The sequence below is a fragment of the Phocoena phocoena genome, chromosome 5, assembly GCF_963924675.1.
Source record: "Phocoena phocoena chromosome 5, mPhoPho1.1, whole genome shotgun sequence".
Taxonomy (NCBI): domain Eukaryota; kingdom Metazoa; phylum Chordata; class Mammalia; order Artiodactyla; family Phocoenidae; genus Phocoena; species Phocoena phocoena.
This window is the reverse complement of record NC_089223.1, coordinates 94,517,127-94,540,421: the sequence shown is the minus strand read 5'-3', so window position 1 is coordinate 94,540,421 and position 23,295 is coordinate 94,517,127. Positions and strand designations below refer to the sequence as shown.

The following is a 23,295-nucleotide window of genomic DNA, read 5'->3' as shown; positions in this document are numbered from 1 at the left end:
TTAGAAAGAAAAATACTTGGTAAACCATTCCTGGTGGGCTGAGCTCTGCTTCTGCTGGACTTCTTTGGGCTGGGCTGTTTCATCATCTTGTGTCCTAAAAACAAACAAAACGTTTTCTTAGATGGTTTTGAAAATTATTCAATAAACAACTTAATACGCTACTATCTTTTTAGGGAAAGATAACTGCTTCTTTACTCTTAAAAAGATACTAGGGCTTCCCTGGTGGCGCAGTGGTTGAGAGTCCGCCTGCCGATGCAGGGGACACGGGTTCGTGCCCCGGTCTGGGAGGATCCCACATGCCACATATTTTGCAACATGTACTATTTATTTCAGGCACAAATTAAACAACCCCCTCCAAAAACAGGTAAAAGAAGAAATGGTTAATCAATACAGTATTACACTTTATGGCTTCTTCAAAAGTTATCTGATGTGCTCTGGCATTTCAGTGAGGTTGTGAAATTAGCCTAATAAATTGAAAAGGGGAGACGGTAAGTAAGAAAGTACAGTGTATATCTGTCTGAACGTCTCTAACTGCATTTGTGAAGCTTCTTATAAAACAGTGGGGGGACTTTCCCCGTGGTCCAGTGATAAACTGCCTTACAATGCGGGGGACGCAGGTTTGATCCCTGGTCAAGGAACTAAGATCCCCATATGCCGCGGGGCAACTAATCCTGCGTGCCACAACTACTGAGCTCGGCGCCTCAACAAGAGCCCACATGCCGCAAACTACACAGCCCACGGGCCCTGGAGCCTGCGCACCAAAATAGAGAAAACCCGCGTGCCACAACTACAGAGAAGGCTGCCTCAACAAGGGTCCTGCGTGCCGCAACTAAGACCTAATGCAGCCAAAAAGAAATAAACAAACAGTGGGAACACAGCCTTAAACAGAGGTGTGTGATAATGAGATGAACTGTAGCCAGTCAGGCTGGCTCTGGCAGTTAATAGACCGTTAATAGACCGTGTGCTTGGGGCTCCAGGCCTCAGTGTCCTCAGCTGGACTCGTTCAATGACAGCAAGTCCTTCCAGCTCCACACTCATATTTGTCCAAATAGCCTTGGGGAGGCAGGGCCTTTGGAAAAGGAACATTTCAGAAGGGGCCCTTTCAGAAATGCAAACTTCAAAGCCCAGAATTAAAGATATTGCTCTGAATGGAAGGCTGGACAGGAAGGAATCAATAAACAAAAGGGGAAATCACACATTTCCAGAAGCTGCAAGGGCTTCTGGAAAAATAAGGCAGTATCAGAGATCATGATGCATGATCAACCAAACCCACAGATTAAGAGGCCTTAAAGTTACAAGATTATACAATGAATCTTGAGAAATAACCTTAATAATAGTGGTGGAAAATTACTGAATGCTTCTGTGCCAGGTCTTGTGCTAAGCATGTCCTATGGATTAACTCCTTCAGTCTCACATGAGTCTAATGAGGTAGGTGGTATATTATCTTCATTTTAGAGGTGAGGAAACAGACTCAGAGAAGTCAAGCGAGCTGCCCAAAGCCAAGCAAGCTAACAACGAGGATGAGAATTGGGATCCAGACTCAAGGCCAGATGATGAGTCCATCTTCTGTGTGACCCACTCTGAAGTGGTCAGCTAAGTGATTCAATGTCCCCTGCCTAATCATCCATGGCGGGGGGAAAAAAAAAAAAAGGTTTTCTGGAATTTGGTGTCAGGAATAGTGCCTCTTCTAAAGAATGACCTATTTCCCTTCTCTTACATATCTTCCTTTTTGGCTGGGTTGTAATTTGTCCAAGGCAGGGCTTGTTTCGTTACCCTTTGTATTGGCCCAAATGCTGGGTATTTAACAGGTACCAGAAAGGAATACTAATTTCCCTCCTGACTATGGGAAAATGGAATCATAGCTTTGGCCCCCTACCTTGTGGCAGTTTTTACATCTAGAGATGGGGTGGGTTTGTAAGGCTGGCCACAGCTGGGGCCTGGGTCCAAGCTGGGTGACTTAGTTATCGGAGGAGTGTTGATCCTGGAGCTCAGGTCGCCACTCAGAAAGTTCTTAGCATAGGAAGCGAGGTTTGGCACACTGACCACTCGGCTGGGCACTTCCTCCATCTTCTTTTTCTGTTGGTATTAAAAGGAAAGGCCTGTTAGTACCACCCAAAGAGGCATTGTTGTAAAAGTAGATAAGGCCTGCCCAACCGAAATTATATGAGCAAGGAGGCAATAACTTACATGTTTGTTTTTAAAGCATTTTTTCTTCCAATCCACTTTGTGCTTTAAAAAAACACAGGCTCACAATCTCTTATCCAAAACTTCTGGTGACAGATGTGATTTTTAATTTAAAATCTTGTTTTAGATTTTAAAAGGCTATATAACACCCCCAGCAGAAGCTGGGCCCACCTTGTCCTCAAACACATTAATATTTCTGGAGTGAAACTTACATTTTGTCACACCAAGAGCAATATATAAAAGTTATAAATGCGCTTACATGAATTCAGCTTGGGTTAGGTTTACTGTCCTATGAGTTACAAAAAAAATACAAATTTTTAAGCACTTTAGGATTTTGTGATAGCAGATGAGAGATTTGGACGTGAATATTCTCACTAATAAATTCCAAAAATTTTTGTAAAAGGAAAAAAAGTTACAGTGAAGGATTCCTGCTCTTTTCTCTCTCTTTCCTATCACTCAGATATAGCCATTATTAATAGTGACACATTTATATATAAAAAGTTTGGAAAATCAAAAAATCTCATAAAAAACACACAATCTGCCTAGCCAGATATAAATACTGTTTATTAATAATTTGGACTATTTCCTGGGGGTCTTATTTTCAATGAATATTCCTCTAAAATGAATGCTGGACAATTGATAAATAAGCTGCCATTACCTTTGGGAAAAAGAAAGCCTGCAGAATTATGTAATGCATTGAAACCAGCAGGACCAATTTACCTTCATGGAAGGGGTCAAATACCCTGGGCGAGGATTGAAAGAGAAGGACCGATTCCGATGGGACACGGCGCTGGGGAATGCTGCGTAGTGAAATCTTCTCTCCTCCTGGAAAAACAATACAACTGAGTCTAAATGAGCCTAACTACCCAGCACACTGAGTTTAATTTGAAGGAAGATGGCTGTGTGAGAGCAGACTACAGAGAGGATGAAAGACCAGGGAAGGGAGGGGAAGTCGGTGGGAATCGAGCTGCCACCCACTGAAGCTTTGAGGAAGCACCTTTATTTCTGGGGCCTTTGTGTCCCCAGCACCCTTTGTGAAGGAAAGGGCGAGCCTTTTTGGAATGCCTTAGGGAAGTCAGAGATCCAGGTACTCTCAGGATCTGAGCAGAATCTACTGCAGAAAGTTATTAAGACAAAGAAACACCCAGGTACAATCACTATATGGCCAATCTTCTTTACCTGTGTCATTCTCCACTTTTTTCTTTCCTGCTGTACTGTTTCTAAGGCAAGTTTCAGTTGTTGTATAATTTCATCTGTAAAAACATTGAGGGCTTCCCTGGTGGCGCAGTGGTTAAGAATCCGCCTGCCAATGCAGGGGACATGGGTGCGAGCCCTGGTCCGGGAAGATCCCACATGCTGCAGAGCAACTAAGCCCATGCGCGACAACTACTGAACCTGCGCTCTAGAGCCCGCAAGCCACAACTACTGAGCCCACATGCGACAACTACTGAAGCCTGCGGGCCTAGAGCCCATGCTGTGCAACAAGAGAAGCCACTGCAGTGAGAAGCCCGCACACCGCAACGAAGAGTAGCCCCCTCTTGCCGCAACTAGAGAAAGCTCACGCGCAGCAACAGAGACCCAATGCAGCCAAAAAAACCCAAAAAACAAAAAAATACTGGTAAGTGTTTCTAAGAGATAAGGACTCTTTTAAAAAAGATAACCACTATACCTTTGTCACACTTAGCAAACAAGCAGTTCCTTATTAGTATCTAATTTTCAGTTGGTGGTTAAGTTTTCGTCTTCACCTTGACATGAAGCAACGTGACTGGGGAGCAGGAGGGTGCAAGGATGGGCGTGAGATACAAGTGTGAATGTGTATTGTGGGAGGATGTGTGGCTGTGTGAACCACCATAAGACCATGGATTTTACTCTCAGGACAGGGAGCCACTGGAGGTACTGAACAGAGCCATGTTGTGGTCCGAATTACATTTTTATAAGAGTACTCTGGTCGCTGTGAGGTCAACAGAGTGGGGTGAGGCTGGAGTGAGTGGGGAGACCAGTGGACTCTCCATCATGCATGAGAGGCAGCAGGGCCTGGACCAAGGTGGTGAAAGTAGAGATGGCGGGAAGAGGCTGGACTTCTGATGTGGCTAATTAGCTGACCCGCATGGACCACGCTGACAGGAGCAAGTGTATCACCCAAAGTCCCCAGAGCTGAATGTAAGCCACTGGGAACTGGCTTACAGAGAACTTTCAGCCAAAGCATGGAGCACAGGAAGGCTGGGCAAAAGCCTAAAGCAATGGTTAAAGTGTGAGGAGACATGAGTGTGAGGTGCAAACCATTCTAGATTTTCCCAAATGCTGTAGGTTAAAAAAAACCAAACCAATACCAACATCAGGCAGATGGTGTGGGACTTGAGAGTGATTTTTTTTTTTTGCCTTCTACTTTCCTGTGTTAATTTTTTTTTAGTGAGCATGTATTTTTTTATATAATAGGGGAAAAATAACCAAGGGCCTTTTGTAAGGTGGTTTTAGGGTTATCAGGATTACAGTTTTAGGCACCCGTGGAAGTGCTAGGCTAAAGCGAATACCCTGGAGAGCCTCACCGTGAGCTGCTTGATGATCTCCTCCCTCTCCTTCAAGCGGGTCTGCAGACGGCCTATAAGCTGAACGTCCTCCGGCCTCGACTCCCCCTTCCCTGGCTTCTCTCCGGAATCTTTCAGTCTGTTTGGAGCAGGCATGCAGTTAGCCACCATGCTGCAATGACTCAACCGCAAGGAGGGAGAAGAGGTGGACGTGATGGGGACGCTGCTATGTTGCTTGGCCTGACTGGCCACTCTCTGTTCACCAAACGGGAAACTGAGGCCCAGAGAGCCTGCCCAGGGCCACCCAGTGAGTTGGCTGCAGAGCTCAAGGTGGAGCCCAGGACTGCAATTCCCATTCTGACACTTGTCAGTTCCCCCAGGTTCTGTAGGGCCCAGGAACCAAAGGCCTGTGTGTGCACACTGACGCCACATTCAGCGGAGCTTCAAGAACCAGCGAAGTTTGGGAGAAGAGGCCTCAGCCAGAAACCGTCCCCACCCACACCAAGGCCAGCAGGTTATGCCAGTACAGATGTGGCTCCCGCCCCACCTGCAGGCAGCCAGAGAGCATGGCATGAGCTAGTTCTACAAAGCAGCAGGGCAGCTGGTACCACCGCCCTTTCAGTGTGAAGCTGGAGAGAAATAACCTCCAGATGGTGGGCGAGAGAGGGTGAGGGCTGCCGGTGATCTACTGACTGTAGTTGATAAGAGGCCAGGGCTTTGGGGTGAGATGACTTGGGCTCTTATCCCAGCTCTGCTTTTTTCTAGCTATGTAATCTTGGGCATTTTGTCCGTGAGACTCAGTTCCTTCTTTAACATGGGTGTGAAACTGGGTGGTTGTGAGGATTCAGTGAGATCATGCATGCCCAGCATGTGCTAAGAACCCATTAGATGGTAGCTGGTAAAACCTTCCACTCCAGATTCTGGATGATTTGCTTTGTATTGGAGCCAGTGGAGGACAGTTTTTAAGAGCACAAGTTAAGGGTCAGACAGGCGACGTTTAAATTTACTTAGTGCTGCTTGACCTGATCTCCCTGTCACTAACCCCGATCTCCCAGTCTCTTCTCCTCTCAGCAGTCAGAAGTGACCCTGTTAAAAGATATCTCAGACCATGTCAGTCATGCTCAAAGCCTTACAAGGGCTTCCCAGTGCACTCCATCCGAATACACCCAAACCCCTTCCTGCTCAGTGCAGCATCTCCTCCACCCCTCCCAGCTACCTTGCCAACCTCAGTTCCTATCATCACTCTCTCACTCATTCCACTTAAGCCTTCTGGCTGTTTGGTCTTGGGAGGCGGGCCCCAGGGCCTTTGCACTTGCTGTTCGGGCTGCTTGGAATGCTCTTCGTCCAGGTGGCTCTCTCATTTCCTCTCCTCTTTATGCTTAAATGCCACCTCCTTGCCCACCCTTGGCACTCTAGACACTGATCCTGTTTTCCTTCTAGTACCTTCAGGTACTTTCATTACCTGATATGAAGTTAAATATTTGTTTGCTTATTTCTTTGTCAGAATCCCCATCTAGAATTTGTGAGCGCTATGAGAGCACAGTCTTTGTTTTATTCCCACTGTAACTCCAGAGCCTAAAACAGTGCAAGGCACACAGTAGGCCCTTAACAAATATTTGCTGAATGAATAAATGAATGCTTGCACGAGGGGCCCTTGCTTTCTTAATCAATCCGTGGGAATAGTGGTTTCCACCCTGAAGAACTGCTGTGAAGATTAAATAAGATGATGCACATTAGAAGGCGGAAATGCTCATAAAAAAGTAGCCCTGATCATCTTCTGTGTGTGAGGGTCAAACCATGCTCATTCCTCACAGATTCCCAGTACCCTGCACAAGACGGGAATGCAGTCTCATAAAAAGACGGGTGGCCAACCATCCCAGTTTGCCTGGAACTGAGGCACTCCTGAAACTCAGGACTTCTAGTTTTAAAACTAGGAGAGGGCTTCCCTGGTGGTGCGGTGGTTGAGAGTCCGCCTGCCGATGCAGGGGACATGGGTTCGTGCCCCTGTCCGGGAAGATCCCGCATGCCGCGGAGCGGCTGGGCCCGTGAGCCATGGCCGCTGAGCCTGCGCGTCCGGAGCCTGTGCTCCGCAGCGGGAGAGGCCACAACAGTGAGAGGCCCGTGTGCCGCAAAAAAAAACAAAAAAAACCTAGGAGAGTCCTGGGGGCACTAGGATGAGGTCCCCCTAATAAAACGGTACATCTACTAGTCCCTCCCAACCTGGGGCCAAGTCCTCACTTACTCGGTTTCCAGGGCAGCCAGCCGGGCCTGGAGCTGTGCTTGAGCGCTGCTGAAATCGGCCACCATGGCCTGCATCTCCTTCCGGTGTTCCTGGTGTAGCATCTCCACCTCCCGGGCCCGCTGGGCTTGCTGATCCTCCTCCAGCAGCCTGTGGGGTGGGGTGGAAGCACAGCTGGGCTTGTCCAGGCTCTAGGGACTGAACCTCTAGGGCACTGGAGTTTCTCTCCACTCTGCTGGGTGGCCTGCAGAATCTAAGGTCAGGACACAGTGGGAAGGAGATCCGGGGTCTCTGAGTTGTGGGGTCCAGCTCGTGGAACTTCTTCTCAGTACCTTCCACCCCAGCATTCCACGAAGGAGAAACCTGAGCACAAAGGGCAGCCTTCTGCGAGAAGGGGTGGAGGACAGCTCAGGAGAGGAGTCCCAGAAAACACTCCTTTCACTTGGGGGAGGTGGGTAGGCCTGGAGGCTGAGATTCTGTATCGGAATTACCAAACGTTGTGGACTCTGAGAGCTGGGAGACCAGCGGTCCAGGGTGGGGAGGCAAGATGGGAGAGGGATTAGGAGAACACCATTTAGAGCCAGGCTGCCTGCGTCCCTCCGCGGCCTCCCCCATCACTTCCTAGCTGCGTGACTTTGGGCGAGCTACGCTCTGCTCAGTTTCTCCATCTGACAACAGTGGCTACCTTATAGGGTTACTGAAAGGATGAACCACGTTAATCCATGTCCAGAACAGCCCGTGGCACAAAGCGTATGTTCGACCATCAGCTATCACTTTTCTTAACCTTGGGGTGGGGCACTAAGGGATCCTCAGACCAGCCTCAGGGGGCCTGACACCTTCTGAAAGTACATGCATATTTTTGTGTGATGATATCCTTCTCCAGGAGAGGGACATCGTTTTCCTCACCTGGAGGGGGCTATAATCGGAAATGGTTAGGAGCCCCTACTCTGGTCCAGTCTCCTTATTCCAGTGTCACACGGTGAGTCTCTAACTGAATTTCAGGTGCTCCACCTTGGCCAGGTGGATTCATGGCTGTTTCTCAGATGAGCCTCAGGCCTACTTTCACTTGAACTTTACTCCGGGGACTGGAACATTCAAACTCTGGGATGAAATGGACAAATGCCTTCAAAGATACAAACTACCAAAGCTCAGTCAGGAAGAAACAGACATCTTGAAAAGTCCTATATCTATTAATGAAATTAAAGTTGTAGTTATAAACTTTCCAGCCAGGGAAAAAAAGGCCATGAATTCAGGACTTGATAAAGGGCTATCCAGCCTGGACAAGGAAATCAGAGTTGCCACCACAATTTACCGAGTACCAGGGTCAGTGCTAAGCATCTTCCTATACATTTCACTGCATTCTACAACAGCCCTGAGAGGGGGTGGTGTTTTCTACTTTTTACAGGTAAGGGCAGGGTCTTGGAGAGATTCGCAGACTCGCCCAAGGTCACACAGCTAGTTAAGAGCAAACAGAACTGTCTTAACTATTCCACTGCACTGACTCCCTAAGGCTAGTTTTGAGGATACTTTTGGCATCGTTAAGTTTGATTCCACAGATTCTCTGATCTGTAAGGAAACAGGGTACCCCTCCCCCCATTTCAGGGCTAACCCTAGGCGTTTTGAGATCTAGAATTCCTAGACCACTGATACTTTCCGTGGGTCAAAGGAGTAACATCAGTGAAGTGCTGGCGTACTAGGGAGACCTTTCTTTGGGAAGATGCCAAGGGTGCAACGCAATCTTAGATCCCAGAGGCTCGCCAAGGGGCAAAGGAGAGAAGCCCCGACCCGCAGACCTACCTGCGCTGGTCGTGGAGCTGCAGCGCCTCCTGCCGCTGCTGTTCCACCTCGGCCCGCAGCCGCCGCACTGTTTCCTGGAGCTGCGAGTTCTCCTCCCAGAGGCCGCATCCCTCGCTGGGCTCCTGCTCGGCGGCGCCCTTGCTCGTCGGGGAGCACGCCTGGCCCGGACCACCCCCCTCCTAGGGAGAAAGCAGCCAGAAGAGCCGTCTGCAGGAGGCGCAATGGCAGACAAGGGCCAGAGATGTGCCGCGGCAAAGACTGAGCCCGGAACCCAAGTCGGGCTCCTGATTCAGGAGCTCACGTCTAGTCTCTTAAAGTTTCCTGCTTTGAGAGTTGGCCAAATGTGGGCCTCAAAAAGTCTAATAATGCTGGTGAGCCAAGAATGTGGCTTAAATTAAAACAAGCCCAACACTGCACCTGTGTGGAGTGGGGGGGGAGGGGGTAGGATGGCTCTGAGCTGCTTCTTGTTAGGACACTAATTCACTAATTACCCCCCAAAGGTCTCATTCCTAAATTCCATCATATTGGTGGTTAGGGCTTCAACATGTGAATTTGGGGCGAAACCACACAGGGCAGAGGAAGGGGAGAGTGAATGTTTGCTGAACAATAACAGTCTGTCACATCACCTCACAGGATTCTGATACAGCGGGTCTGGGTACATCCCAGCCCTGTGTCTTTTGAAAAAGCTTCCCAGGTGACTCTAAGGCCACCACAGCTGTAATCCACTGCCCCGCACTTGCCCTTGCCCGTCTCTTTACCTAGGGTGCCTTCCACACCCAACCATTCCTGCCTTGGTGATGCCTTCTCGACCCCTCAGGGGAGAGGCGACAAGCTTTCTCTTCTCTGAGAGCTAGATCCTCTCCGTGCGGAGGTTATAATGAAGCGCACTGATTGGTTGAAATACTGGTTTCCTCCACCAGACCAGCAGCTGTTCCAGGAAGGAGCCATCTCCTCTTCATCTTCCCAATCCTATAGCACCTAGCACAGTGGCTCGGATTCAGCAGGTGCCAAATGAATGCTTGCTGCGAAATGATGCTTGAATGTCAATGGTTCAGACAGAAATACAAAGACTGATATCCACCATTAAATGGGGTCAGGGTTAATCCCCGATTAGTGAATGTAGCAGTTTTCAAGTCCATGCAAACATGCCTGAAGGTTTGTGCATCTGTTCCTTCCAAAGACTGAACAGCATTGCACAGGGAACATGTGTGGCCCAGGCCCTGTACCTCTTGCTTCCAGCCCTGGGGTTTGCATAGTGTGGGACGCCCATGGGCACCACTCGGCACTCACACCTGCACGACCTGAAGAGCCTGGTTAAAGTCCTGTGGGGCCACCCTTGACTAGTGGGAGAGAGAAGATGCTGGATAAGTGCATCCCCCTCTGTACTTGGCTGTGACAGATTTGAGAATTATTTCATGGGGCTCCTCAGAAGATCCCAGTGGATGCAACACCACTTACCTGCAGTGGTGGCCACGCTGGAAATGCATCCTGACATTGCACCCCCCTTTCACTCCTGCTGCCTGGGGCTGTTCCTTCTTGTGGATATACTTCTTCTCTGTGTGGGATATCACCCAGGGCCTTGCTGTTCCTCCCGGAGGGTTCAGGGCTTCCCTCCAGTGAGGTGTAGGTGAGGATCGGATGTGGATGACCAGGTACTGTCTCATCTACCCAGCCTGGGTCTCTATCCATAGCCCTCAGGCAAGCCTGTCATTCATTGCAGAGCGCCCAATATTGGGCCCTCCAGCCACCAGCTGTCACCATCTCACACTTCCCCTATCTCCTTCCACAGGTCCAGGTGGCCCCCACCAACCTAGAACATTTAATGGATCATATTCTGTTTTCCCTCTGCTAGACTCTGCCAACTGAGCTGAACTCATCGTGATACATCATTTGTTAGTAACTCTCATTAAACACAGAAATTGTCTTCAGGTTCTCAGTACGAGCAAAATCTGGAATGAACCATCCCCATGTTCCTGCGATCTTCAGCAGGGCTGGGACACCAACTAATTGTGGCCGTCTGCACACCCTGGTGGAGACTCTACTGTGTGCAGAGCTGTGTGCCAAGCACTGGGGGTGGGGCTGGAGGATGAGATGAAGCAGACATGGCTTGTTCTCAAAGGATGCCTAGTCCAGGCGAGGAAACAAGGGCATCCATGAAGTGATGGGTCTCCAACAGGACAGGCAGGAGAGGTGGGTGCCAGCTGAGCTATAGCAAGAGGAAGTGCTCCAGGAGCCCAGAGGGTAGAGAGGTCACGGGTGTGGAGGGGAGGCCTGTAGCGTGGAGGGATCGACTGGGCACTGAAGGATCAGCTGGGCACTGGAGAGGGAGGAAGGGGTCCCAGGCAGGGGGCAGGGCATATGCAAAGGCAGTGAGGCAGGATGCAGAGCCTGCATTTAGAGCAGAGGGGGATATGCAGCCAGTGGGTAAAGGATTTTCAATGCCAGACTGACCACTGGGAGCTTATTCTCATAGCAGTAGGGAGCCACTGAAGGCTTTACACAGATGCACTTTAAATGAATACCCAAAGCCGTATGTGGTGGGCTAGGGAGAGATGACTGGGTTGTTAGGAGGCCCTGTGCTACCCAGCAAGGTAGGAATTATGGAGGGCAAGGAGGGGGATGATGGGCCGAGTCTGACCAGAAAGTTCAAGGAGAGTCAGCACTGACCTTTGGTGACAAGCTCACCTGTCCTCACAGGAACAGGGAGGTCTAGACAGGGAGTCTGTCTGGGGAGGTGTTCTGAGAAACTTTCTGCAGGTCTACAGGATGGACCCTGTCTGGCACCAACACCCTGAGATCCCACTGCATCTGCATTTAAAATAACACGCTGCATTTAAAACTTGTTTTTGCTTTCCAAAGATGGGAGCCTGCAGGCTCATCGTGTCCCCCAGGTCTGTGGAAAGAGAGGGTCTTCCTCGCTTCAGACAGGGGGTGACCGAGCACCCAGAACCTCTCCCTGACACTGCTCCAAGAAGGGTGTGGCACGGGCAGGGCAGGGGTGCTGACCTCTGCAGTGCCGGCACGGTCCTCGATGTCCCCTGGACACTGGCTGACGGCCTGTCGCCTGCCCACACTGCCCGGGGCCCTCAGCTCAGCCTGCAGCGCTTCCAAGTCCTTCTGATGCTCGGAGCAGGCAGCCCGCTGCTCAGCCAGCTCCTGCCTCAGGGCCTCTGCAAAAGGAAGAGCATTAGAAAGGCAGGAGCACGGTGAGGCCAAAGTCTCTTCTGCAGGGACCACAGTCTCTGGGGTGGGCTGCAGTGGGGAGCTGCTGCAGGCGCTGGTTCAAGTTCCCCAACTTACTTATGTATTTCAAGAGAACAGTAACAACAATACCATGTATAGAGCACTAAATGTGCTAAACCCTTGAAAACTGTTCTCAGTTAAGCCCTACTACCATCCTATCCAGTATTATCCCTCCCATTTTATGACGAGGGAACAGAGCCTCAGAGAAGCTGAGTAAGTAGCCCAGAGCCACCCTGCTAATAAGCGGTAGAGTCAGGATTCAGCACTTCCCACGGTTCTTCTTCCCTTGGGACCACCTGCTTTGCCATTGCTGGTTAGTTAGGATGGGTGGGACAGCCTGGGTCCAGAGCTGAACCCTGAGGCAACACCTATCCTCAGCACCAAGTCAGAAAACTAAGAAGAACAGGAAATTAGCAAATGACCCAGTGGCCTCTTCTGGGGGTGTGGGTCTCAAATCGGAAATGTTGACATTTGTGCCAATACTTAAAGAGACAAAACATTCACAGGTTCTACTTCTCATGGATGTAAGGTCCCAGCTGGATTGTGAAGGCGGGAGATGGCATGTCATCCCAATAGGGTCATGATTAAAACCAGAATCATTCAGGAGATATGTACATGCCCTCCTTAACTCAGGGACCAGTACAGCCAGAAACTCGAATTTCTCCTCTGAGGATGGCAGGTGATTTCTGATAGTATAACGCTTACCAGCATGATCAAAAGGCAAAGAAAACATTTCAAAAAGAATATTCTCTGATGGAGTAGACACTATTCAGTGAGCTATTAATTAATTAATTTTTTGGCTGCATTGGGTCTTTGTTGCTGTGCGTGGGCTTTCTCTGGTTGCGGCGAGTGGGGGCTACCCTTTGTTGCCGCATGCAGGCTTCTCATTGCGGTGGCTTCTCTCGTTGCGGAGCACGGGCTCTAGGCACGCGGGCTGCAGTAGTTGTGGCACACGGGCTCAGTAGTTGTGGCTCACGGGCCCTAGAGCGCAGGCTCAGTAGCTGTGGCACACGGGCTTAGGTGCTCCGCGGCATGTGGGATCTTCCCGGACCAGGGCTCGCACCCGTGTCCCCTGCATTGGCAGGCAGTTTCTTAACCACTGCGCCACCATGGAAGTCCAAGCGATTAATTTTTAAAGAGAAGATGATTTTCAAGTGCTAGTAAACTTGATACTTTATTTTCTATTATGGACTTCTGAGACCATATTTTAGTTATTGCAAATTACTTTTGAAACATTGTTCCAATAATCCTAGAGGCCATAAGATACCCAGTACAGGCCGTAGTACAAAGCAAGTGCTCAACATGTATTTGTAAAACAAAGAAATGATGTTTAGAGTGAAAATTAATGATATTGTGAAAGAGTATCAGTTGTAAAAGATTTCCCGTAAGTTTACTAAGGTTCTCTGAAAAGGATAGTATTTAAACACATATAAAAGTTTAATGTATTCTGATGCTATTATGTTGAAAACTTTACTTGATCATCTTCCTTCTCCTCTAGGATTTTATTATAGTGATTTCTACAGTTTAAACACAACCCAATTTCTGAAATCCTTTATCACAAAAATATGTGCAATAAAACCCTTTAGCAAAGCAGGAACTACAGGCAGTTCATTCACTACCTGCCCCTCTTCTCTCATACTAACCCACCATCCATCTATCCATCCACTCATCCATCCATCTATCCACCCAACCACCCAACCACCTGCCCATCCACCTATTCATCCAGCATGTCTGGGTCCCCACCCCAGTACGTCAGGTAATCTGGTGGACACTCAAACTCTTTGCCCCTCACACACTGACCTATACTGCAGGTCAGGTGTGTCTCTCCAGATGCTAGAATAGGAGTAATCAGGAATTTCTAATATCACCTGTGGTGGTCCGTGCTCCCACCCACCCAATGCCACCCACAAAGCCTACCATTTGCTATCATCATTACAGAGTCCACAAAGCCCCTTCTTCCTGGGACTTGGGCTGAGCATCCCCGTCTGTCCTCAGGGTCCCTCCTGAATCTTTCATCCAGGTAAGGACCGGGCTGCTGTGGGGTCAGAGGGGCCAGGGAAGGGGCAGCAGGGATGGCTGCTGTGAGGTGTTGAAATCACCAGGGGTGTCCAGCCTGATCTCAATCTGGGGAGTCTTGTTTCTGAGACAGGTGGTACAACCCAGGTTTTATCTTGTATAATGTGTCTCCTTATTATTTTATTTTAATTTTTATTTTTTTGCGGTACGTGGGACTCTCACTGTTGTGGCCTCTCCCGTTGCGGAGCACAGGCTCCAGACGCGCAGGCTCAGTGGCCATGGCTCACGGGCCCAGCCGCTCCGCGGCATGTGGGACCTTCCCGGACCAGGGCATGAACCCGTATCCCCTGCATCGGCAGGCGGACTCTCAACCACTGCACCACCAGTGAAGCCCGCGTCTCCTTTAGATTCTGCTAACTTTAGCATTTCCCATGTGGCCACCTCATTCCAGGGTAGCTGCTAACTAGGAAATCTGTGGGACTCTCTCTCTCTCTCCTTCATCTGGAAACGTGCAGAGCTGATGTGCTGACATGCAGTGAACAGGACATACTGTATAATGAAAACTCAACCAAGCAGCAGGTAGAACTTATTCACTTATGGAGGTAAAGAAAATGCTCTTCCCAGAATTCTCTTAAGGAGAGCCCTGTCTGGGATTGAAGAAATATTTTAAAAGGTCAATATGGGACTTCCCTGGTGGCGCAGTGGTTGAGAGTCCGCCTGCCGATGCAGGGGACGTGGGTTCGTACCCCGGTCTGGGAGGATCCCACATGCCGCGGAGCGGTTGGGCCCGTGAGCCATGGCCGCTGAGCCTGCGCGTCCGAAGCTCCTCAACGGGAGAGGCCACAACAGTGAGAGGCCCGTGTACCGCAAAAAAAAAAAAAAAGAAAAGAAAAAAGGTCAATATGGTCTTGAATGCTAGGCATGAAATAAGGAGGGCATTGGTCTTGCTCTTAAGAGTGAAAAAGAAGATGAGAGTAAAACAGAAAATGAGGGAGAGAGATGACCTACAAAAATGGAGAGAGGCCCTTAGAGTCAGCCATGCAAAGTTGGAATATTCAACAATAATGACAGTGAACATTTACATAGCATTTACCATGTACCAGGCTCTATTCTTCCCATGTATATACTCACATAATTCTAATAACAGCCCAATGAGGCGGATACTATCATTATTCCCATTTTACAGATGAGCAACTGCATCACAGAGCAGTTAAGTAACTCGCCTGAGGTCACACAGCTAGTGAGCACTGGAGTCAGACTTCAAGCCCAGACAATTTAGCTCTGGAGATCTTTACTGCCTCTGGAAACTTCTAGAATGCTTTGTGTGACAGGTTTTTGCTGTAGAAACTGAAGAGGAGGTGAGTTTCATGCTGGGGATAATGCGGGGACAGGGAACAGCAAGGAGCCTGGGGGCCTAAGTCCCCAAATTTGCAGAAATCTTCAGAAATGAGCGTTTGAGGTTATCTCATGAAACTCTCACGAAGGCTCAGAGATCTGGCTTATGTTCAGTAATGATGATATTATCTGCACTCACTGGGCTCATGCTATATGCTAAGCATTTTATATTTAATACCTCATCAAATCCATACAATGCTTCTATGATGGAAGGACAAGTGTAACTCCACTTTATAGAAAAGGAAAATGAGGCTGAGGGCAACCTGTCCCACATCTCACATCTTGTTGGTGTCAGAGCCGGGAGAGTCACCCTGGCCCCTACCCCTGGGCCCCCTGCTGCCCCTGGTTTCCGCGTGTGAACCCTGCTGGGTGCACAGCCGGCTGCATACCTAGCAACAGCGCCTGCTGAGCCTGCATCCTCTCCAGCTCTCCCTGGAGCTCTTGCTGGGCCTTCTCCTCCAAGGCCTGTAGCTCTAGCCGGTGCACCTGGTGCTGGATCTGGAGGCTGCGGCTGGATTCCTTCTTCAAGCGCTCCTCTGTGGCCTGTGGGCAAAAGTGGGAGGAAGGAGGCATGGAAGTGGGCACAGAGGGGAGACCTGTCCCTTTTGCCTAGCTCCTCCTCTGTGCTGGGGCCCCCGCCCTGAGCACTCGCCACTCCCTGATGGAGGGCTTATCAGGCTACAGCGAATGCTCCCCTGCCCATCTGGAATGACAGTGATGGCCTGGCCATAGCAGCCATTTTGTGCTGTGTGAACCTAACCCCTGTTCACAGCTGACTGGACCAGAGTGGACACCTGTTCCAAGCTGGGCCAATCGTTGGGAATTTGGTGTTAGGAGGAAGAGAGCAGGAAAGAGACAGACAGACACTGGCTATAGGAAAAGCAAGAAAACACGTTCTCCCCATAGGGCCCTTAGAAGGGACACAGCCCTGCCAACACCTTGATTTTAGGATTTCTGACTTCCGGCTTCCAGAACTGTCAGATAATAAATTTGTGCTGTGTTCGGCCACCAAGTTTGTGGTAATTTTGCTACAGCAGCAGTAAGAAACTAATAGTTTCTCTTTTTTTGGCAACAGAGCGTTCCAGTATCACATACCACTTTTCAGGTGAGGAAACTGAGACTGGGAGGGATGAATTAGTTTTCCCAAGGTCACACAGAAAAGATGCAGGATTAGGAGGAAAGAAGCTCAGAAAGGTGACGTGCCATGACTGAAGACAGGTAATGGCAGGGGCAGCAGTGTGACCCATGGGCGGCGGTGTCCAGGGCCCAAGCCTACCTGCTCCCTCATGCAGCCCCTGGGAACAATGAGAAATAGGACTGTAGCAAATGCATGAGGCTCCCATTAGGGGTGAGCAGGCAAGGCAGCTACCTGAAGACCGCAGCGTCTTTGCTTTGCTGCTCCCCAGCCAATGGGGAAAAACGGTCTTACTCCTCTCGTGGGAAACTCAGTCATCCCCTGGTGAGTTTATTTACTAAGACAGGAAATTCTCGCACTTTTCAAACTCTCCGATACTCTCCTCCTCTTGCACTTGCTGCAAGGTTCAGAGAACTCCAACTGGTGACCTTTTTAATCCCTCGGGGAATGTGAATGGAGAGATTGAAGCAAAGGTTTGTAAAAGATGGAGCCAAACTCTCTCACTCTGACCCGGCGTCTTCAGATCAGCCCTGCCTGCCTTCCGGCTCAGAAGCCCTTGGCAGTGAAGACCATGCAGGGTTTAGCCGCCGGATTTTATATCAAGTCAGACACTCATCCCTGGCAAATTGCTCTAGCCTATTGTTTGCCTTGCTCTTGTTGTGGCTGGTCTGGAGCCTCCTAAGCGGCCTGACTTCACCCCCAACTCTCCATGTTCCATCCTATATAAAGTCTCCGTCCCCTGTGCTCCCCAAATACCATGCGCAGCCATTTCATGGCTCCAATTTACTGAATTCCAGCAACCTGTTTGAGTGGCTGCCTTTCCCCCTAGAGGGGAGCTCTTTATGGGCAGACTGTGTTAATCATCTTCATATATCCTGAGCTCAGCACGACGGTAGCTCAAGGTAAATGCTCAATAGAGCATGAGTAAGAAGAGTGGATCTTCTTAAAATTGAGCTCTTCTATGGACTGAATGTTTGTGTCCCCCCACCCCCAAAATTCATATGTTGAAACCTATCCCCCAATGTGATGGAATTAGGAGGTGGGGCCTCTGGGAGGTGCTTAGGTCGTGATGGTGGAGCCCTCGTGAATGGGATTAGTGCCCTTATACAAGAGACCTCAGAGAGAGCTCCCTTCCTCTTCTGCCATGTAAGGTTATAGTGAGAAGATGGCCATCTATGAGCCAGGAAGCAGGCTCTCAACACACCCCATATCTGTCCGAGTCTGAGATTTGGACTTCCAGCCTCCAGAACTGTGGGAAGTAAATTTCTGTTGTTTATAAGCCACTCAGCCTATGTTATTCTGTTAGAGCAGCCTGAACAGACTAAGACAAGCTCTTAGTCAGTCATGTACTGTTCTAAGCACTTTATGTGGATTATCTCTTTTGACGCTCTCAGTGGTCCTATGTGGTACATACTATTAGCCATCATTTTATGAAAGGAACCTGAGGCACAAGGAAGACTAAGCTCCCTTTCCTCTTAAGTGGCAGACCCAGGATTTGAACCCCGGCATCCCACTCTTAGTCACTATCCTGTGTTAGGAATGACCAGATGTCTGCCATCTCCAACGAGAACCGCAACCTGTCTCTTTTGTCTCATTCTGGAACCATCCCATGCAGACTGGAGCCAGCAATAAAGACCCCATGAATCTGGTTCCAGGGTGACCAGGGACTGGGGCTTAGAACCGCAGGGTCCCCCCAATGGGCAGAGCACCCTTCCCCTCTCCCACCACCAGATCTTCCTTCCTCCAATCAGTCGGAGGCCCTGGGACACCTCCCTTGCAGGTGGGCCAGCCCTCTGTGCTTCCTCTGCCTCCTGCAGGAGATTGAGGCCTAAAGCCTGGAGGGGTAAAGCTCAGGCCAACCCAAAGGCCGGCATGACCCAGCAGCAAATAACCTGGGAATCTCGGCAGCCTGAGCCCTTACAGATTGCAAGCCAACCTGGAAAAAGATTTAAGAGAATAAAGGAAGAAAAGGAACTCACAAATTGTATAAATTTATTTATTTATTTATTTTGGCTGCATTGGGTCTCCATTGCTGCGCGTGGGCTTTCTCTAGTTGTGGCGAGCAGGGGCTACTCTTCATTACCGTGTGCGGACTTCTCATTGCAGTGGCTTCTCTTGTTGCGGAGCATGGGCTCTAGGCCCACAGGCTTCAGTAGTTGTCGCACGTGGGCTCAGTAGTTGTGGCTTGCGGGCTCTAGAGCGCAGGCTCAGTAGTTGTGGCGCATGGATCAGGGCTTGAACCCGTGTCCCCTGCATTGGCAGGCAGATTCTTAACCCCTGTGCTACCAGGGAAGTCCCAGAACTCACAAATTTTGAACACCTACTAAGTGCCAAGCAGTCCACATTGCATGATCTCATTTCTTTTTTCTTTTCTGTTTTTAAAAAGCCTATTTTACATTTTTATTGGGGCAATACATGCACATAGTATAAAGAGTCAAATAATATTTTCAAAAAAGGAAAACCAGCACCTCTTAGCTCTCTTTCTTCCTCCTTCTGCAACCTGCCCACTGGAGGCAGCCACTGGCAACTCTTTTAGTTCTTTCTTCTGATATTTACTGCCATTAACAAGATATTACCTTCCTTCTGCTCTTTTTCTTTTTTGCGGTATGCGGGCTTCTCACTGTTGTGGCCTCTCCCGTTGCGGAGCACAGGCTCTGGATGAGCAGGCTCAGCGGCCATGGCTTATGGGCTCAGCTGCTCCGCGGCATGTGGGATCCTCCCGGACCGGAGCACGAACCCGCGTCCCCTGCATCGGCAGGCGGACTCTCAACCACTGCGCCACCAGGGAAGCCCCGCTCTATCTTGATTATTTTAGAAATTATGAATTGTCTTCCCATTATGGCGGATGAGGATTTTGGTCTCATACATTCTTCCCCTTCCATTCCTTATATACAGTTATCTTGCTTTTTTAAATACAGTGAAATATATTTAGTATTTATCCTTCTTGTGAGTACCATTTACTGCTGAGCTAAATGAACTATAATTATTAAAATCTACCTTATACATAGTTTTGTTTTTCCTTGCATTAATAACTACTGCATTTTTAATTTGCTTAGTTTTCTTTGGATATTTGGCTAAGTCTTCCTACAACCTCTAAAAGCTTTGTAAAATACTTTCACTACAATCTTTCACATGGCCAAATCGGTCAGAGAAACCACCAGGTCTATTTTTCCTCGGAGGCATCTCTTCAAGAGCCCTCAGTCATCATGCTCCAGTCTAGACTGAGTTGTTCCCTCAGCCAGTGGCATAGCTGGGCTCCTAAAACCTTCCTTCTCCTGTGTTGGATTCTCTGTAGCCTAGATCCCTTTTCTTTCCTCTTTCTTGACTTGCTCCCTTGGTGGGATATTCTTCAAGGAACTTTCTAAGGAAAAGTGTATGGAAGATGTATGGGTCCAACAGGAGACAGAAACCACACAGTAATTTAAACAAGGGAAACTGAATCTAAAGAACTATTAAGCTCTGATAGGAGAGTAACTGTAAAGATGCAAAGAGAACTCTGAAGGGTATCCTGAGGCTGAGGGAGAGCATTCAAGAAAGGGAAAGCTTGGAAGGGGGAGCCCTTCCCCAGCCTGGGATCCAGACCTTGTTGGAGAAGGTGTGGTGGCAGCTCACTGATGGAGATCACCAGGTTGCCCAGGCCAGAGTCAAGCAGGAGTAACCCTCCACAGCACTGGTGAGCCACAGATGGGCAGGTGCCCAGAGGGAACGGGGGCACCAATGCAGGCATGAGGGCCAGAGGGAACAGTGTTTGCCTTGGGAGCGTTGCAAGAAAAAACTTCTGGGGTGCAGGCAACAGCAGCCAACAGGCAGGAGCCCAGAAAGAGTCAGGGTGTGCAGGTGTGAGGATGGAGTCTGTGGTGTCCACAGCGGGAGGCCACAGGACGGTAGTCACTGGGCCTGGACCAGGGCTACGAGATCACCGTGAAGTCACTGGGGGAGCATCACCCGATGTCCTCACACACCCAGAACTCTGTTCAACTGTGCAACAGAAGCCAGAAACAGAGCAAAAATGCAACTGCCGGAACCAGGAAGAGAAGCCTCTTCTTCCTGCAAGGTGCCTCCAGCGCCTTCTACTGACAAAGCTTAACACTGTGCTCTCTGTAAAGGAGGAGAAATGCTTAAAAGAATCCAGATCATTATCGCAAGCAGGCATCAAGAGCTGAGAGGCATAAATTGAGAGCTGAGAGGCATAAACTGATAACAGAAGGTAAATTTCCTAATATTTCATTTGTCTGATATATTTTTACTCAATTTTCACTCTTGCTAATGGTTTTAATTGAATTTCTCAAAATTGCTTCATGATCTTGCTTCCCTGTTGCTGCTGAGATGTCTGATGACATGAGGATTCAAGTACTTTGAGGCTGGTACCAATTTTCCTCGTTGGGAGCTTTTAGAATTTCTTCTGTTTCCTTGGTGTTCTGAAGTTTCAAGACAAGCCTGGGTCGGGTCTTTTTCATTTCCTTATAGGAATTTCATTCTGTTATTTCTTTGAAAATCTCCTCCCCTCCATGATCTCTTTCTGGAACTCCTATTTGCTAGATATCAGCCTCCTGGATTGTGTTTCTACACTTCTGGTTCCTTCTCTCCCATCATCCATTTCTTTTTCTTTCTACTTTGCTGTTTGGAAGGTTTCTTCATTTTCTATATTTCAACTCATTTACTGATTTTTAAGTTTTCTGCTATCCTGTTTTTTATTTTAAAAGAACTCTTTCTTGCTCTAATTGCCCCCTCCTTTGCAAATAACATGTTGTCCTTGTTTCATGGATGCAAATCTAATCTCTTAATTCTGAGGATATCAATCCTCATTGAATTTTTTTTTCTGTTCCCCGCATTAGCCATTTCCTCTGAGTTCATTCTTTTCCTCTTGATAATCTTGGATTCCCACTCTCCCATTAGAGACTTCCTCGAAAGTTTAGTAATCTTCTGCTGTCTCTTCATATTTAAGAGTGGGCACTGAAGGATAATCAGAAACTCCATCTGTACCTGGGGTGGTGCAGCAGGGGGGCATCTGTTGGATGGTGAGTTCCTCTGGGGATCTCGGTTCTAGCTGCTTGTTTTCTGGAGCTGAGCAGAGAAAGCATTGCTGGGGGTGTGACAGAGGTGACTGTAGTCCACCTAATGGTTCAGTACACAGATTTTCACCTAAACTTAGTCCCAGATGCAAGCCTCATCCCAGCCTCTATGACTGGTACTTCCTAATTCAGAGTCTCTCCGGCTTAGTTTACCCAGGGATCGCTGCCCCCCACCCCAATCTCTTGTGCTTAAATAAGACAGAGGTAATTGGCTGACTGTGCTGGGTACGCTGGGAATCTGGGCTTCTAGGTGAGTCATACTCTCCACCTCACTCTTGCCTTCTGTTTCAACTGGTGCCTCCAATTCCTGGCTTCTCTGAGTTCCACTGTCAGCTTGATTCTCGTTCTTCTCTGTCTTCAGGCACTTTGGTTTGAGCCTCTCTGCTCTGCAAGGTCATATACTATGTCTCCATTTGTTTCCTGTCCTCATATATTGTGGTTCAAGGGTACAGATGTCTCCCAGCTTCATCTGAACAGAATATGCTTCTGCTATGTGTCTTTATTGGTTTTTTAGAGCATTTCCAATAGGAAAGAATTCAGAAGTCTTTATTTTGCCACCTTAAAACCAGAACTCCCACGCTTTTTCATTTAATCATCTTGACATCTCAAAGAAGTGGGTCTCAATATCCCCAATTTATAGAAGGGGAAATTAAACTTGAGGCTTTAATTCAGTGAGACCCTTGAGTACCTAGCTACTATGAGCTAGGAGAGGATTCGGTAATGGACAGGTGGAGATGGTTCCTGGCTTCAAGGGGCTTCCAGTTTGGTGAATTTGATCATATAAAGAGGGAATTAGCGTGTGAAGCCAGCCCGCTGTGTGAAGCCCGTGGTGACAGTGTGCTATCTGTAACAGTAGGAGTAGGAGCCCATCTCCTGAGACAGCAGGGAGGGAAGGCCTTCTGAGAAAGCAGTAGGTAGAGGTGACAGGTGAAAGGTGCCTGAACCTCCCTGCTGATTACACATCGCCGAGGTCATCATTGCTTTCCAAGCCCTTCGGAAGGTCTATTTCTGCTGAGCTGGTCTTTCTCAACTCTGGGCTGCCCTCCTCTTTTTAGCTGCCAGGTTGAGCCTGACTCCTTAGCACACATCATGCATAACATTGCCCAAGTCATAAAAGAAAGTTGTTCTTACAATATCAAGATCATGGGCAGATGGGGAAAAGCAGTACCAGAAGCTCAAGGGACCTGAGTCTGAATCCTTGTCTTGCCACTTACTAGCTGTGTGACCCTGAGCAAGTTACTGAACCTCTCTGAGCTTCTTTCCTCATCCAGAAAAAGAGAATATGATAATAATGACCTCGTAAGATGATTGTGGGGACTGGAGATAATGTACATAAGGCACCTCATAAATCGCCGAGCAGGTGCTTGCACAGCAAGTGCTCGGTAGTAGTTAGTGGACGTCATCGTTAGCACCCTTACCTTGACTTCCTGGTTTTTGGCCTTCTCGAGCATGCGGAGCGCTCTCTGGTGGGCGGCCTCGAGCTGAGCTTTCGCCACCTGATTCTGCTGGACGCTCTCCTGGAGCTCGCGGTCGGAGAGCTGCTTGAGTGCCCGCAGGTCCTCCCTGTAGTTGCTGGTGCACTGCTCCAGAGCCTGCTGCATCTGCGAGACCTGCCCGCCAGAGCATCCGACCTCAGGCTGTGCCCCTCACCCTGCCTGGGATTTTCTTTAAATATAAAAGCTTTCTGAA

The 23,295-nt window shown here is 48.8% G+C and overlaps 1 protein-coding gene across 1 annotated transcript in view; it reads right to left on the bottom strand.

The window, feature by feature from the left end:
* Window positions 1-23,295, bottom strand: part of FAM184B (family with sequence similarity 184 member B) — a 112,233-nt gene continuing 88,938 nt past the window's right edge. The window contains exons 10-18 of the mRNA XM_065878291.1: window positions 23,025-23,216; window positions 15,789-15,942; window positions 11,752-11,915; window positions 8,746-8,924; window positions 6,952-7,098; window positions 4,731-4,848; window positions 2,905-3,009; window positions 1,877-2,076; window positions 1-94 (exon numbers count right to left, since the gene is read on the bottom strand). Coding sequence (XP_065734363.1) covers window positions 1-94; window positions 1,877-2,076; window positions 2,905-3,009; window positions 4,731-4,848; window positions 6,952-7,098; window positions 8,746-8,924; window positions 11,752-11,915; window positions 15,789-15,942; window positions 23,025-23,216 — 1,353 coding nt within the window. The remainder of the gene's footprint in view (window positions 95-1,876; window positions 2,077-2,904; window positions 3,010-4,730; window positions 4,849-6,951; window positions 7,099-8,745; window positions 8,925-11,751; window positions 11,916-15,788; window positions 15,943-23,024; window positions 23,217-23,295) is intronic.